At 50.2% G+C, this 15447-nt stretch overlaps 7 protein-coding genes across 7 annotated transcripts; 4 read left to right on the top strand and 3 right to left on the bottom strand.

Annotated features, from left to right (window-relative positions):
- Positions 1–726: 726 nt before the first annotated feature.
- A1O9_01772 (polyubiquitin) lies at positions 727–1699 on the top strand (the record flags this gene model as incomplete). Its single annotated transcript, XM_013410930.1, has 2 exons — positions 727–748; positions 804–1699. 2 exons carry the CDS (start codon positions 727–729, stop codon positions 1697–1699), a joined length of 918 nt encoding a protein of 305 aa, XP_013266384.1.
- Positions 1700–2115: 416 nt separating this feature from the next.
- A1O9_01771 (uncharacterized protein) lies at positions 2116–4627 on the top strand (the record flags this gene model as incomplete). Its single annotated transcript, XM_013410929.1, has 2 exons — positions 2116–2910; positions 2966–4627. 2 exons carry the CDS (start codon positions 2116–2118, stop codon positions 4625–4627), a joined length of 2457 nt encoding a protein of 818 aa, XP_013266383.1.
- Positions 4628–4914: 287 nt separating this feature from the next.
- On the bottom strand, positions 4915–6412 carry A1O9_01770 (uncharacterized protein; the record flags this gene model as incomplete). Its single annotated transcript, XM_013410928.1, has 2 exons — positions 4915–6092; positions 6175–6412. 2 exons carry the CDS (start codon positions 6410–6412, stop codon positions 4915–4917), a joined length of 1416 nt encoding a protein of 471 aa, XP_013266382.1.
- Positions 6413–7526: 1114 nt separating this feature from the next.
- Positions 7527–8813, top strand: A1O9_01769 (hippurate hydrolase; the record flags this gene model as incomplete). Its single annotated transcript, XM_013410927.1, has 1 exon — positions 7527–8813. The coding sequence occupies one exon, from the start codon at positions 7527–7529 to the stop codon at positions 8811–8813; it is 1287 nt and encodes a 428-aa protein (XP_013266381.1).
- Positions 8814–8835: 22 nt separating this feature from the next.
- On the bottom strand, positions 8836–11195 carry A1O9_01768 (uncharacterized protein; the record flags this gene model as incomplete). Its single annotated transcript, XM_013410926.1, has 5 exons — positions 8836–9377; positions 9435–9573; positions 9636–10032; positions 10086–10520; positions 10573–11195. The coding sequence occupies 5 exons, from the start codon at positions 11193–11195 to the stop codon at positions 8836–8838; spliced, it is 2136 nt and encodes a 711-aa protein (XP_013266380.1).
- Positions 11196–11853: 658 nt separating this feature from the next.
- On the bottom strand, positions 11854–12974 carry A1O9_01767 (1-aminocyclopropane-1-carboxylate deaminase; the record flags this gene model as incomplete). Its single annotated transcript, XM_013410925.1, has 2 exons — positions 11854–12721; positions 12772–12974. 2 exons carry the CDS (start codon positions 12972–12974, stop codon positions 11854–11856), a joined length of 1071 nt encoding a protein of 356 aa, XP_013266379.1.
- Positions 12975–13599: 625 nt separating this feature from the next.
- A1O9_01766 (uncharacterized protein) lies at positions 13600–15440 on the top strand (the record flags this gene model as incomplete). Its single annotated transcript, XM_013410924.1, has 5 exons — positions 13600–13941; positions 13992–14516; positions 14574–14677; positions 14729–15212; positions 15435–15440. 5 exons carry the CDS (start codon positions 13600–13602, stop codon positions 15438–15440), a joined length of 1461 nt encoding a protein of 486 aa, XP_013266378.1.
- Positions 15441–15447: the final 7 nt, after the last annotated feature.

Raw genomic sequence — 15447 nt, 5'->3', positions numbered from 1 at the left:
AGTGTAAGCGATATGGTCGAGCATAGATTTCCCGGAGGATGTCTGTGGTTAAAGGATTGGAATGGGAACGGAAGGAGAAGCCCGGTGGGGGAAGGGGTCGGCAATCAGTGTGGCAAACAGCCTGTAGCCTGGACAATGGGCAGTGGGAAGTCACCCGCAGTGTCGGTGAGTGACAACTTCCTAGGCGTCGGGATAAGGGCGTTGTGGTATCAGCAGGCATGCCCTTTTGAAATGGCAACCAGCACAAAATGAGGACAACTGTCTGTCTGTGGCCTTCTTAGCCAAGAGTAGGTTTGCTGTACGGAGTAGAAGTGCCTGGCAACTGACTCACAATTTCAGTCGTCACAGTCAAAGCCCTGATATCGCGTCCGTGATGCAAATCAATAATGGGTGAAGGCGAATCCACTTGCCGGGGGCCGGAATGTTCCAGTATACCGCCGAAACCCCGCCATTTTTGGTTAGTGCAAGGTGGCTGTGGCTGTAACTGGCCAGTGGCCACTGGTCGTCACTGCCTAATCGCCCTCCTGCCTTGCCAGTTCACCCACCAGTTGCCAGTGCCTTCCATCCGCCACCCTGCTACTTAAGACTCTTCCTCACGACCTTCATCTTCCTTCTCTTCTTCCTTCATCCCATCCACTCTCAACCCTTCCTTGAAACTTACAATCTCTTCAGTCCATCATCTCATCGTATCAATCTCAAACTACTACATCCATCAAACCCGCAATCATGCAGATCTTCGTCAAGACTCGTAGGTGACCCCGCATCCCGCTTTCGCGCCACTCTTGCTAACACTCATTCCACAGTAACGGGAAAGACCATCACCCTCGAGGTCGAATCCAGCGATACCATTGACAATGTCAAGTCCAAAATCCAAGACAAGGAAGGAATTCCTCCTGATCAACAGCGATTGATCTTTGCCGGAAAGCAACTTGAAGACGGCCGCACCTTGAGTGACTACAACATCCAAAAGGAGTCTACTCTGCACTTGGTCCTTCGCCTCCGTGGTGGCATGCAAATCTTCGTCAAGACCCTTACCGGAAAGACCATCACTCTTGAGGTTGAGTCATCTGACACAATTGACAATGTCAAGTCCAAGATTCAGGATAAGGAAGGCATTCCTCCTGACCAGCAACGCCTCATTTTCGCAGGCAAGCAACTTGAAGATGGGCGCACTCTAAGCGATTACAACATTCAAAAGGAATCCACCCTCCATCTCGTCCTTCGCCTTCGTGGTGGTATGCAGATCTTCGTCAAGACTCTCACTGGCAAAACCATCACATTGGAGGTTGAGTCATCTGACACCATCGATAATGTCAAATCTAAGATTCAAGACAAGGAAGGCATCCCTCCCGACCAACAACGATTGATTTTCGCAGGCAAGCAACTTGAAGATGGGCGCACTCTTTCCGATTACAATATCCAGAAGGAATCTACACTTCATCTTGTCCTGAGATTGCGAGGTGGTATGCAGATTTTCGTCAAGACTTTGACCGGCAAAACTATTACTCTAGAAGTGGAATCCTCAGATACGATCGACAACGTAAAGTCGAAGATCCAAGACAAGGAGGGTATCCCACCCGACCAGCAGCGATTGATCTTTGCAGGCAAGCAACTTGAAGACGGTCGAACCCTCTCTGACTACAATATCCAGAAGGAGAGCACCCTGCATTTGGTTCTTAGACTTCGAGGTGGTCAGTAAGCAATGAGCGGCTTGACTGATTTCATGATTCGGCGTTTTTCGTGGTGGACGGGTTTCCGAATGATGACAAACAATGACTCGCATTGATTAGCAATGAACATCCATCTTGCTATGGCCGATGCCAAGCACTAGAGAAGCAAAATCACAATATCATTTCACTTCTCAATCCAACTTTGTTTCCTGTAATAATTCCAGCATGCCATATTTAGTAACTGGCAGGTTTCGATCCGGGAAGAAGCTGCCAGAATCCAAAGCCGCTATGTGAACGAGGCTGAAGTTGCCACCCCTCCACATGACCTTTCCATTTGACTGCGGGCTTCGTAGTTTACAACTCTTAATATTACGCATTGTCCAATTGGCATTTTTTTCTCACTCCTGTCCTTCTCTGCATCTTGAGTCGATCATGTCTGCTCAGAATGCCTGATTACTTCTTCCATGTTGCCGTTGAACTCTTCACAGATCATCCGCCCAACCACCAACACCATCCCGAATCCCACCCTCCTGACCTGTCGCAGTTCTTCAAAGCCTTGAAACCCTTCACACGCTCACCAGCTGGAAGACAGTCGCGGAGCAATATATCTGACCACAGAAAGGCCCTACCCCTCCAACCTCAACGTTTGCAGCCCGCCACTCATGAAAGTGAACTTGCCCCGGAGATCCCACACTCCGATTCAAAAGATCATCGCTTGGACACAGTGACCCTTGAAAGCGCAGACATGGCAACACAGTCAGGAGGCGGAGAACATTCCAGCCAGAATGGAAATATAATTGAAAAGGGTATCGGCACTGCCATTTCAGGACGTCACATGAAAGGCCGCTACGAACCTTTAGAAGCCAATGGTGGGGTGGAAGGCTGGGGGATAGTACATCTTTACAGAGATTCAGAAGAAACGTCAGGTCTATACCAGGATTCAGTATACCGTTCAAGTGATCTGTGGAGTGATGGACTGCGCCATCCATCTGGCAAAATACATCCCCCTCCCAAAGACGAGGAGTGTACCACGCTCTGTATCCTTGCAGTTCCCTCATACATGACACCTTCCGACTTTCTGTCTTTTGTGGGCGAAGGGACAAGGAGCCAGGTCAGCCATTTCAGAATGGTTCGGACCTCGCGAGCAAACCGGTACATGGTCTTGATGAAGTTCAAGCACGGGAAACAGGCAAGAGTATGGCAGAATGAGTGGAACGGCAAGGTATTCAATACTATGGAGGTAAGCCCACTGCCTGTTCACGCTATATGCTTCGCGAAACTGACACCCACTTTAGCCAGAAACGTGCCATGTGGTTTTCCTGAAGTCTGTGGAGCTCATACACACCTCTTCCATGGAACAGAACAGTGGGCTTAGTTCGCCAACAACAAGCTATCCTCGCATGTCCAACGATCCATTTATTCCTGCTGGTACATCAACTAAACCTCTTGCACCGAGAACGCCTTCCTTGATTGAACTGCCGACTTGCCCTGTCTGCCTCGAGCGCATGGATGAGACGACAGGTCTATTGACCATACCCTGTCAACACGTCTTCCACTGTACGTGCCTGGAGAAATGGTCAGGCGGCGGCTGTCCTGTATGCCGATACACTCATGATGATTTTTCAAGCCGCCTTGGTTCTCACAAATTCAAGAGCAAAGTGCAAGGGGAATTCGAAGTATATGACGGCCCTCGGGAGTGTGATGTCTGTCATGTCGAAACGAGCCTTTGGCAATGTCTCATTTGTGCCAAAGTGGGCTGTGGAAGATATGAAGGTAAACATGCATACACCCATTTTGAGGAGACCGGACACGCGTTCAGTATTGATCTTGAATCCAAACGAGTCTGGGACTACGTCGGTGATGGCTATGTCCATCGTATCATACAAAATGCCGGCAGCCCGGGTGAGAAATTGGTCGAGTTGCCTGGGAGAATGCGGGAGCCCACTGCACTCCAGGGACAGGAAGATCTGGATTTTCTGAAAATGGACAACATGGCCTTGGAATATACCCACCTTTTGACCAGCCAATTAGAGAGCCAGCGGATTTATTTCGAAGAAATTGTGGAGCGAGCCGTAGATAAAGCGACCGAAGCGAACAACAGAGCCGAGGAAGCGACAACAGAGGCCCGCGTTGCAATCCAAAAGCTGCATATTCTTGAAAGTGAGCATGACCTGGTAGCGAAAGGACGTCTCCCAGAGTTAGAGAGGGAAAAGGAGCGACTAGCGAAACGCAGCTCCAAGTTCGAAGACATGGCTCGCTCGTTCAACGCAAAGTACCAGGAGGAAAAGGCCCTGACCACCAGTCTAATGGAGCGGGTTAAATTTCTGGAAGAGTCGCAGATCCAGGAGCTCAATAATAAAGTGCAACGGCTCGAGGAAGACAACGCGACGAAAGATCTGCTCATGGAGGGTCTGAGAGACGAACACCGTGACGCGATGATGCAGATTTCCGCGCAAAGAAAACTAGAGGAGATGGTGGAGAGGGGCGAACTGGACCAAGAGGATCTCGACGGTGCCGTTATCGAGGCCGGGCCAGCTGCGAAGAAGAAACTCCCCCTTCGGAGAGGGAGGAAAGGCGTGCATGCTCAAACGAGTAGTAGCAGCGGTCTCGTTGCAGCTGGCTCAACAAGGCTCCCTAATCCCTCTTCTCCCCCCTCTCCGGCTCCTGCCACCGACACCTTCACCAGTGCAGGTCTCTACCGCGACCTCCTGGGCGCCAATTCGCCAAGCAACGACTGGAACGAGGAGAAAGCCAGACTGATCCTTGAAGAATGCAGGGCGAAGTTGCTTGGTGAAGGCTTACTGGTGCCATCGGGTTCGAATGCCACAGCTGTTGAGATGGAGGACAGTGACGGGGACGCTGAACTCGATGGTGAAGGAGCCGGCGAACAGCAGCCGCAGGGTGAAAAGAGCAAGTCCACTAGAAAGCGGAAGGGGAAGAAGAAGGCGAAGAAGTAACATGTGGTCAGATGGGTTTTTCTCTATTGTTGGACTTGAACCCGTGGCCACCACCTGTCGGGCTATGCTACCTAGCAGCATTCGATGCAAATGGACCACATCTTCTTCTTCTACTGAAAATAAGAATGAAGCAGCGGATGTAATGATGATCTACAATGACACTCCACAATTTCTTCTTGCTTCTTTGGCCAACACAGCCACAAAGGCTGCTTCTCAGTAGTGCCCTAGAATGTTTTCGGAACTCGAAGTCTACGTCCTCAAGCTCATGCCTCTGGTACGTGGAATCCTCAACCCCTGTCCAAGCCCTTCCTTGCCTTTTCTTTTCCCTCGATCTTTGCATTCCAGTCCAAAACCGCAAGAACGAACCCCTCGATGGTCGTGATCGCAGCACGATATCCGATCTCCTCCTGCGCAGCAGTATCCGTGTAGACAGTATGCAAGGCACACAAGCTGGACACCGCAGGCTGCACGTAGACCAAATCGCCCGTGACGGGCGGGAGCACGGCTTCCAACCAAGTATATCGATTCCGCAGCACCCGATATTGCTCCACACCGTACGAGAGCAGCAGCAGCGGCATGTGCGGCATATATGGAAACGCAATTGGCGTCGTCGGGTGAGCGAGCGTGATCAGCGTCGTGTACAGGTCCTGATACCGGATCGGCGGGTTTGGGTCCGTGACGCAGTACGCCTTGCCTCCCTTGCGGGGGGTTTTGAGGAGGGTCGCTTCGTATGCCAGGTGGCCGATCGAGACGTTCTGCGCAGACACAAAGTTCGCGATGCAGGGCCCGATCCAGCTCGGTGAGCCGCCGCGCCGCAGATAATCCCATGTTATGCTCGACGGGTTTTCCACCCCGTGTCCGTAGATGGCGTGGCCTGGGCGGATGGCGCCCGTGAGGAAATTTGAGGATGGGTTGTGTGCGCCTCGGACGAGTTTCTCCGCTTGTGCTTTGGTCCACGCGTAGCAGGAGCCGTAGGGGGAGATGGAGTCATCATGAATGGTGAACGTAGGCTCGGCGTTGGGGACCAGCTGCCAGGTATTTGTCGAGGAGCGGCTCTGCCATGGCCAGCCAAAGTAATTCGGGTTCTTGAGGCCGACAGACGCTGAAGATGTCCAGATAAAGCAAGATGCGCCGGCTACCTGAGCGGCCTTGATGGAGTTGGCTGTGCCATTTATATTGACCTTCGCGTAAGTTGGGAGGAAGTCTTGGTGTCTATCAGCAGGGCTGATCAGCGCCGCGCAATGAAACACCGTCAGCGGCAGCGCTTTTGTCTTCTGGGGCCATGGTGCGTTGAAGGCCTTCGATATGGCATCCGCGTCTGTTATGTCTGATTTAATATAGTCGACCCCCTTGTTTCCCTCCACGACCTCCTTCCTTGTTGGTCTGCTAAGGTCTACGATTCTAATGGCCCGCGGATCCTCGCCTCGCATCAGCAAGTGCTGCACGATCCAACCTCCGACGAGTCCTATGGTCGCATAAAAGGTCAGCTTTCACACAAAATGAAAAAGTGAGACACAAGCCCCAGAGGGAAAGAAACAATCCTTTACCGGATCCGCCAACAACAATATAGCGACGATTCTTCTTTCCGAATAGATATGGCGTGACATCCGTTGGAGATGCCTGGAACTCACGAAACGCGTCCTGAACCTTCTCCGTCGTCCATGGCTTTTGAGCCAGACGCAGTCCCTCTGGAGGTGAGATACTGATGGAGCGATTCACCAGCCAGAGGTACGTTACCAGCAGCACCAGCAGCGCAAAGCTGGTCAACAAGACCCAGAACTGCATTACTAGAGCGCGTAGTTGTTGGATGTACGCCTTGAGGAAGAAAGTCTCAGTCAACTTGGAGCACAGTGTCCTTACATGTAGGGAAATAGCGAGTGAGCGCCGCTCTTCAGGCTCCACGGTGAAGTCCTATTTTTCCACATCTAGTGTTACTTGCGTAACGCATAATTAAAAGACCCCCAACCATGTCCAGCCTAGAACTTTATACGAGGTGCACTCGTATTCGTCATTGATCCATCAACAGAGGCGGCCAACCACAGCTTAGTTTGATAGAGAAGCGAGCTGGTCGGGTTCGGATTCGGATTAGTCACTAAGTGACCTAGGCACTTACATAGGGACGAACGGTGGGTGTTGCTGCCCTGGCTTACCGAGTACATTGGCTTGATAACCCCGGCACTGACCTTCTGGGAGGGGTATTTTATGTACTGCTTAACGTACGTTGATGCCGAACTTCAACCGGCCCAGTCGAAGTATAAGAGGAACCAAGGTAAACGAGGAAATGGTCAAGGACCGGCCAGGGGATGTGCGTTTAATTATTGGCGTAATGTTACTTTTAAGCCAGCAACTTCAACCAACTGTCTCTGCGACTACCGCCCAGGCGGTAGCATTATAATATATATTTCGGTGTTGTATAGTATATATGCTGTCTTCAATCGGATATGAGGTATTAACATCTCCTTCTTGGTAGGAAAAGTTGTAAAGGCATTGGTAAGCATCAGTCAAGCCGAACAACGCGCCAACACTGATGGCACTCACCCTCTATCTAGGGCCGGCAGTCGACAACAAACCCTGCAGAAAGCATGTCTCTAGAATTCCTGTGACCTGCGCCTGATTTGTGCCGGTTGAATGCCATGACTTTCCCGAGGCAAACTTCTCCGCCTCGTCAATTGTCCCGCTGTGGACTTTTCCGAGGACTCCAAATTATGGATCGACCTGGGTACGATCTGCATATTGCTACCTTGTATCATTGGCCAGAGAGGCGAGATGCTGTCGTTGCGATGTCGGATGTTATCTACTTGAGACACAAAATAGTATAACAAGAGCCTGGCAGAGAAATGTTCCTGGGTAAGGCTCAAAACAAACCCATAAGGCTAGAAACAAATTATCGATTGCCAAAATGGTGGACCAAACCGGATCCTCGAATCGATTTGCAGGGGTAATAGCTCGGTACAGACCAGATCTAAAGCCTTATGAGGAGCTATACAAGCACCTTCACAGCAATCCAGAGCTCTCGGAGCAAGAACGCGACACCGCCGCTCTTATCACGAAGCATATGAGAGAAATATCAGCCGATTTCGATATTCGGACCGATATTGGCGGTCACGGACAAATTGCTATACTCGAAAATGGACCGGGCGGCACTATCATGCTCCGGGCTGACATCGATGGCCTCCCAGTCCAGGAAAAGACAGGCTTACCATTCGCAAGCAAGAAAACGATGCTTGATAACGATGGCGTTACAAAACCAGTTATGCATGCCTGTGGTCATGATTTCCATATCACTTCGCTTCTGGCTGCTGCAGAAACATTAGTAGCTGCACGAGCAGCTTGGTCTGGGACCATAGTTTTCCTCTTCCAGCCAGGAGAGGAGCGTGCTGCTGGAGCTCAATTCATGGTCGACGATGGTCTTTACAGCAAGCATGGATGTCCAATCCCCGATGTTGTACTCGGTCAGCATGTGTTTCCTCTCAAGGCGGGTCACACAGCAACCAGGCCAGGACCATTTATGTCTGCTGCAGACAGCTTCAGGATTACCGTCTATGGCAGTGGCGGACATGGATCCCTCCCACATATGACTGTCGACCCTGTTGTGATTGCAAGTCACATTGTGGTCAGGCTACAAACAATCATCTCAAGGGAGATTCCTCCCAACGAGATCGCCGTCCTTACAGTTGGCGCCATTGAAGGGGGAAATACTGAGAATATCATCTCCGATCACGCAGTCCTCAAGGTCAACATTCGGTCTGTAAGTCAAAAATGGAGGGCAAAGCTACTGGCATCTCTAGAAAGAATCGTCAAAGCCGAATGTCTGGCAGGAAATTCTCCTAAACAACCTCTCATCCAACCGAGCACCTCTTATCCCTTGACTGATAACGACGCCGAAGCTACCAACAACATCAGTAGCGCTTTCAGTGAATATTTTGGCGAAAAGCACGATTCTGCATTCAAAGACATTCTCGGGAGTGAGGACTTTGGTATCCTAGGGTCTTTTGTGAATCGCCCATACTGCTTTTGGTTCTTTGGCGGGCACGACGCGGCTGTTATTGATGAATTAGTACAAAGGGATGAAGCACACAGGATCCCAACTAATCATAGTGCCTTGTTTGCACCTATCATTCAGCCAACGTTGACGACTGGCGTTGACGCTATGGTGGTGGCAGCGCTGGCTTATATTGGGAAGTAGTCAAATCGTTGTACTTTCCAAGCTAGAATTTAGGATGCTCACCCAAACCAGAATACTCCCACATGTGAGGTTCTGAGATGTATCCGAATTCTCCCCATTGATTGTCCAGTAAAGTGTTTAACCCATAGAGACCACCAACCTCCTGTGCCCCAAAGTCAAATTGACTGCCTCTAACATCGAGAAGCTCCTCCGCTGCATCTCCAGATTGTATAGGTAACTCTGTACCTCCAGGTACATCGGTAATTGGTTCATCTGTGTTCGGCGTCATCTGTGTCAAAGAACTGCCCGTGTTGCTTGCGGAAGGCTGTGAGATGCTCGAATTTTGGAAGCGCGCCGCTCGCTGCCTTCGAAAATCGAGGTACGTTCCGTCACTCATCCGGTGAGTAATCGTTTCGCATTGCGCAAGACAGACATCCGCCAGATCCCAACCCGTGTCGTTCTTAACCATGCGAAGATACTGAACCATTCCCTGAGCCTTTAAAACGCAACCATGTGCTATCTCGTCACTTGGCGCTTCTAACGCGCACCCGAGCAAAAGGGTGGTGGCAGACGCAAAATGAGAAGCTGTGTCTGTCTCTGCAAGTTAGCACAACTCTGAGCAACGCTTAAATGGAAACTCACATGGAAGCCAGAAGACGCGGAGATCGTCTTCCTGTAATGCCGTTGTGAATTCTATCACAGCTTCTGCCGATTTTCGACAACGAGATTGGAGGTAAAGCTTTCTTTCTGGGTCAGTGGCTCTTTCCGGATGGGAAGCTTTCTATTGTCACAAGAAGTCAGAGATCACAAACTCCCGTCAGTAAGTCTTGGGAACAAGCATACCAGGAGTAAGAGGCGGGAGATGCACATCTTAGTTGCTAGGAAACAAAGCCGCAAGTTCAGTGCTCCGGGTGCATGAGGCTTAAATTGAGCATGCTCATAGTTGAGCCATTGAGGTATTGAATCCTCCCACTCGTCGAGAAGAATTGCGATACGGCGTAATACCTTCTGAAAATCAGAAGCACTTGTTGGCTTCAAACTGTAGATTAGAGGCAGAACAGATCCAAGGATTTCAGTCAACCGACAGAGAAAGACGAATGAACATGCACCAGCATGATTATTGTTCGAACTTATGTCTTTGTCATCATCAGTTGGGACTCCTAGGAGGTGTAGATCCGGAAGTTCCACGTCAAAATTCGAAAGAGTGATATGTGGAGGGGTCCCTGCGGTTAAGCTCGCCCTATGATATGCAATTCTAAGTGAGAGACCGAAGCCGTCGAGATGGAGACCTACCACCAATCATGAATCAAAACTGCCCACCATGTTCTGATGCGTAACGCCTTTTTCCGATCATGGAGCGTCCATTTTCTAGGGCTGCGATTGAGACCCAGACTATGAGACAAGGCAGCTAGGCGACCAATGTTGAGTGCATTGTACGTCACCAGAGTCGTTGGCCGCCCTGCAAGGTCTAAAATGCACGCCAAAATTGTTGCGAACCCAGGTGCGGTGAACTCTTCGTCCATGGCTTTGACGGTCTGCCTCCAGATATATTTTATGTCTGGCTGCGGTCGACTTCTCATTGAATCATCCGTGGATCTTTCCCAGAAGATCATTGAGGCGGCGTAAATCTCGCAAAGCAATGGATACGGCAACTCTGACCTTTTATGGGCTTGTCGTATCTCTGATTCATCCAGGAAAGGAAATGGAGGATGGAGCTCACTGAAATATCTGAAAGATCTTGTTAGCAGGCTCCTATAGCTGGAAAGAATGCTTGTCTCACAAATCAAACACCGAATTGCAGTGTGGTTCAAGGACCTTGGATATCGCTTCACACTGAGCGAACCCTGAAGTCCCGTTGCCAGTGGCCAGAAGTTCTCTTCGTCGAGGGACACGAAGATAGAGTATTGGGTTTGAGGGATCCTTGGAATAAACACTGTAGGGTTGTGATTTACGAGTCGATAGAGGCGAAGAGGCCGATGGAGACATGTATTGATCCAGGACTTGAACGTCATGCGCAATTACCGGTCCTACGATGTGGCCGGACTGCGCTTCGACCGATCTCGTTGTCAGGCTCCCATCAGGACCAGGTGTAGCATCCTGTTCATCTTCTGCGTTCGAACCGCTATTTGCTGTGGGAAGGCCATGATACAGGGCTTCGCGTAAGGCACTGCTTCTGCCCTGGTGAACGGTCCGTCTGGGCTGACCATATTGAGTCTCATTAGATATTCCATCTTGAGTGCAATCAGCACCATGCATCTGGCAAAGAACGCATTTCCGATTGTTCAAGGATCGCACGCATCGAGACTTCCGCTTGCGGCAGAGGTCACATGCGGGGAATTTATGAGATCGATATGGACGTGAAGTCTCCTTCACAGGGATCGAAGATGGATTGTCAAAATCCATAGTGGTTGTGGTAGTGGTTGTGGTTGTGGTTTGCCAACAAGTTCAGGAGCCGTCGGGTTGAGAACCACGTGGTGGATATCACAAGTGGAGAACCGTCGTGGTTGCACTCCAATAGTTTCCCGACGGCAAGAGATGAGGAGATAGCAACCGATTCAAACGATGGACCATTGGGAGCTAGCAGACCACTGGCTTACAACCTCATATTTTACTCTCTGAGCAATCAGCATTCTCAGAACCAAGTCTTTTGGGATCCTCCTATCTCTGGGCGGCGCTGTACATGACCGAGATCAAGATCTAAGTGCACTCGTTTCCTGGTTCGTCTCAGGAAGCTTACTGTGCGGCTGCAAACTTTTCGGAAACATACAAAGCCATGGATGAGCGGGCTGATTCCTGCAGAGCCATCAATACGTCTCTGCTTCAGCTTTGCAACTGACGCATCACATTCCCCGGGGAACTTGCGGTGCGAAGTTTGGTGGGCCGTCGCCGCACATAGCTCGTGCTACGGTGATCTTTCCTTTGGGATACAGGCATTAGACACTTCCAACCACTGCCATAACCAATTTATCTGGTGAGTGGGCTCGAAATCAGACTAGAGGAATGATATATTCGCATTGGAAGCTCCGGAAAGAAGCGGCGACAACGAGTCCAAGACTAGCCGTTATAGCTTGCTGACTCGGAGACATGAGTATGCATTCAGTGCAAGCTGTCCACCAAGGTGTGCATATAACACTTTGCTCCCTTTAGCAATCTCCCCTTTCCTTATAATATCTATCATGCCAGCAAGGCTTTTCCCTTCATACACGGGGTCAGTGATGAATGCTTCGGTAGAAGCGCCGAATTTCATGGCGTCTATTGTCTGTTGGTCTGGGATACCGTAACAACCAGCGTGATATCGATCATCAAGAATGACATCCTGAGCAGTGATGTCATCTTCACGAAGCCCTATTCTAACACCCGTAGCTTTGGCAATGCGAAGCACTTGATTAAAGGTCGCCTGAACTTTGGCTGACGCATCGATTCCAATGATTTTGCGAGGCCTTGAACCCATTTTCTGGGCTAGTTTAAACCCTGCGATCATACCGGCAAACGTCGAGCCAGTCACAGCGCAGACGATAATGGTGTCGAAGAATATTCCAAGTTCCTTTTCCTGCTGCTCAACCTCGAACGCCCATCTAGCGAAGCCTAGGCCGCCGAGGGGATGATCTGAAGCACCAGCGGGAATATAGTAAGGTTTGCCTCCCTTGGATACAACCTCGTTAGTCAGAGTCTGGAGCGAGCTTTTGTGCTCAATGCCGAACGTTGAAGGGTCCAAGCGCGAGTCTGCTCCCATAAGGCGTGAGAGCTGAATGTTGCCAACTTTGGTGTAGCCAGGATCTTCCCAGTTCACCCAGTGTTCCTGGACGAGTGCCGATTTCAATCCTAGTTTGGCGGCAACCGCTGCAACCTGTCGAGTGTGGTTCGACTGTACACCACCGATACTGACTAATGTATCGCATCCTTGAGCTAGTGCTTCGGGAACGAGATATCTTTGTCACGATGTCAGCCCGTCCACCGAAACAAGTATCGCGCCACTCACTCTAGTTTTCGAGTTTTGTTTCCCCCATATGCGAGGCCAGAATTACAATCTTCACGTTTAGCATAAACCTCCACATTCCCTCCGAGAGCCTTGGAAATCTGCGGCAAGTATTGGATTGGCGAAGGGCCGAACAAGAAGTTCTCCCGAGGGATGCTAGCAAATGGTTCGGGCAACCGGACGTCAAGATTTCCAGCAGCCACCATTTTGACTGGGTGGAGATTGTAGACTTGTTTGAACCAGCCTGCCGAGGGAGATAAGGAGGCTCGACCCTTTTGTATCAATAAAGCGACATGGTCGCAATAGTTTTTAGCCGATCCACGGCAATGCATTAGGCAACTAATCGGGGCATACTGGCGTATCACAGGCATGCGACGGGCTTTTCCACGGGAAACTCTTCTAGCTTCCCTCACAGACAATAGCCTCGCTCGATGCGAAGAATCTACTCCGATGCTTGTACGCTTTTGACCGGTCTTTACCTGAAGAGATTCCTCGGGACCCGCGTTACGCCCACCAGCGGACCTTAGATCGTCACGGGCCAAGCTAAACCCAAGCAAAGTCGGGGAGATCGTGTCGTTATCAGACTGTTCAATGTTCCCCAGCCATCTATCGTTGTCCGAGGGAAATCCAGCCGTCTTGAGATGTGGAGATGATCATGGTAATGCACCCTGTATAGATAGGGGCTAGGAAGATAGCCATGTGTGACAAGACACTCATTTGCCAAAGTGTTTATATACGTGTTCGCGGTTCTCTCTGCGCAACCACCCAAACATTCGACACCATAACCTTGTTTCGCACCCCACACATCTAAGGCACTCTTACGAATCCATCATGGATATCGAAAAGTCCAAGCTGGAACGAAGAGGAAGCGATGTGATTACATCAATTGACTTGGAAAGTGAATCTATTGTCGATCCTGCTCTGGACAAGGCCCTCCGATGGCAGATTGATCTCAGGTTGATACCCCTGCTCTGTATCACCTATGCTCTTCAATCGATCGATAAGACGACGTTGAGCTATGCTGCAGTTTTCGGTATCAGGGAGTCGCTCGAGCTGGTCGGCACCCAATTCTCGTGGGCGAGCTCCGTTTTCTACCTGGGGTACTTGGTCTGGGAATATCCAACCAACCTCCTCCTCCAAAAGCTCCCCGTCAACACCTTTTTGTCGGTAACTGTAAGTGCCCGTACCCCAGTTCGGGTTTCAAATGTTCACAATGATCGCAGGTTATCCTTTGGGGTGGCATCCTCATGTGCCATGCCGCGGTGCATTCCTTCGCCGGACTTATGGCAGTGCGCACATTCCTGGGAGTGTTTGAAGCCTCAATGAATCCAGCGACCATGATCATCTTTTCAATGTACTACACAAGGCAGGAGCAGCCACTACGCATGGGTCTCTGGATCGGCTCAGCAGGCATTGGATACATTATCGCAGGCATTTCAACCTTCGGAATTGGCCACATTAACTCCTCCTTGGAGACTTGGAGGGTGATGTTTCTCATCTGGGGTGCCGTTACCGTAGCCTGGGGTGTAGTCCTTTTCTTCACACTCCCAGGATCCCCGGCAACCAGCAGGTTCTGGACCCCACAACAAAGGACAGGTGTCCTTGATCGCATCAAAGACAATGGCACTGGTATCGAAGATAAGAATTTTAAATTCGAGCAATTCAAAGAGACCATGTTTGATCTCAAGACCTGGTTGTTATTCCTGTTTGCAGTCTCTTCTAATTCTCCCAATGGAGGCCTGACAGCTGTGAGTCGGACGAACATGTGCTCTCGGCTTCTGGGAACGTGGCTGACTATTCTCCAGTTTCAAGGTCTTATCATCAAAGGGTTGGGATTCTCGAACTTGCGCACGACTTTGATCCAGATGCCGTCAGGAGGTGTGCAATTTGTTTTTTGCATAGTTGCTTGGTGTGACTATCTGACCCCTACCAAGCGGCAAGAATGCTAACAAGATCACAGTTACGTAGTCTCACAATTCCAAAATGCCCGACTCGTCGTCATGCTGAGCTGTCTTGTTCCATTCTTAGCAGGAGTGCTCGGATTGTGGCTGATCGACTCAAGCATCCCATACGGGAGACTTGCCTGTCTATGGATTGCTTTCGCCTACACCGCTACCTGGACATTATCAATGTCTGTAGCCACGGCAAACACGGCAGGACACACGAAAAAGGTTACCACAAATGCTGTTCTCCTCATCGGCTATTGCCTGGGAAATTTCATCGGACCTTTCTTCTTCAAAACCAATCAAGCACCTAGATACAACCTTGGGACTGGCATGATGTTATTCTGTGTTGGCTTCCAGGTGCTGTGTATCTCTGCGTTATGGTTGCTGTTCATCTACCGGAACCGGAGTAAGGAAGAGCCCCAGACAGACTCTGACAGACGAACCGCTCGAGCAAACGGCTTCCTCGATGTTACTGACAGGAACAACCCCTATTTCAAGGTATGTGTGACTCCAGTTCATCGTTGACCTCCTCTCTGACTTCTTTCTACAGTACAAGTACTGAAGGAATCAAGGGGCCGTGTTCACCTAGAGGTTTTCAGAGCTTTGGTTTAGCTGATCCGTTTTACATCCTCATTGGGGATGTGGGGAGATTCCCCTGCTAGAGCCCCATCTTCCCCACATGTGAGCCAATCCATTTTTCATAAACATAGATATATACAGGACTAAACGATTG

The sequence above is a fragment of the Exophiala aquamarina genome (assembly GCF_000709125.1).
Source record: "Exophiala aquamarina CBS 119918 chromosome Unknown aczIA-supercont1.1, whole genome shotgun sequence".
Taxonomy (NCBI): Eukaryota; Fungi; Ascomycota; class Eurotiomycetes; order Chaetothyriales; family Herpotrichiellaceae; genus Exophiala; species Exophiala aquamarina.
This window is presented reverse-complemented; position numbering and strand designations above follow the sequence as displayed.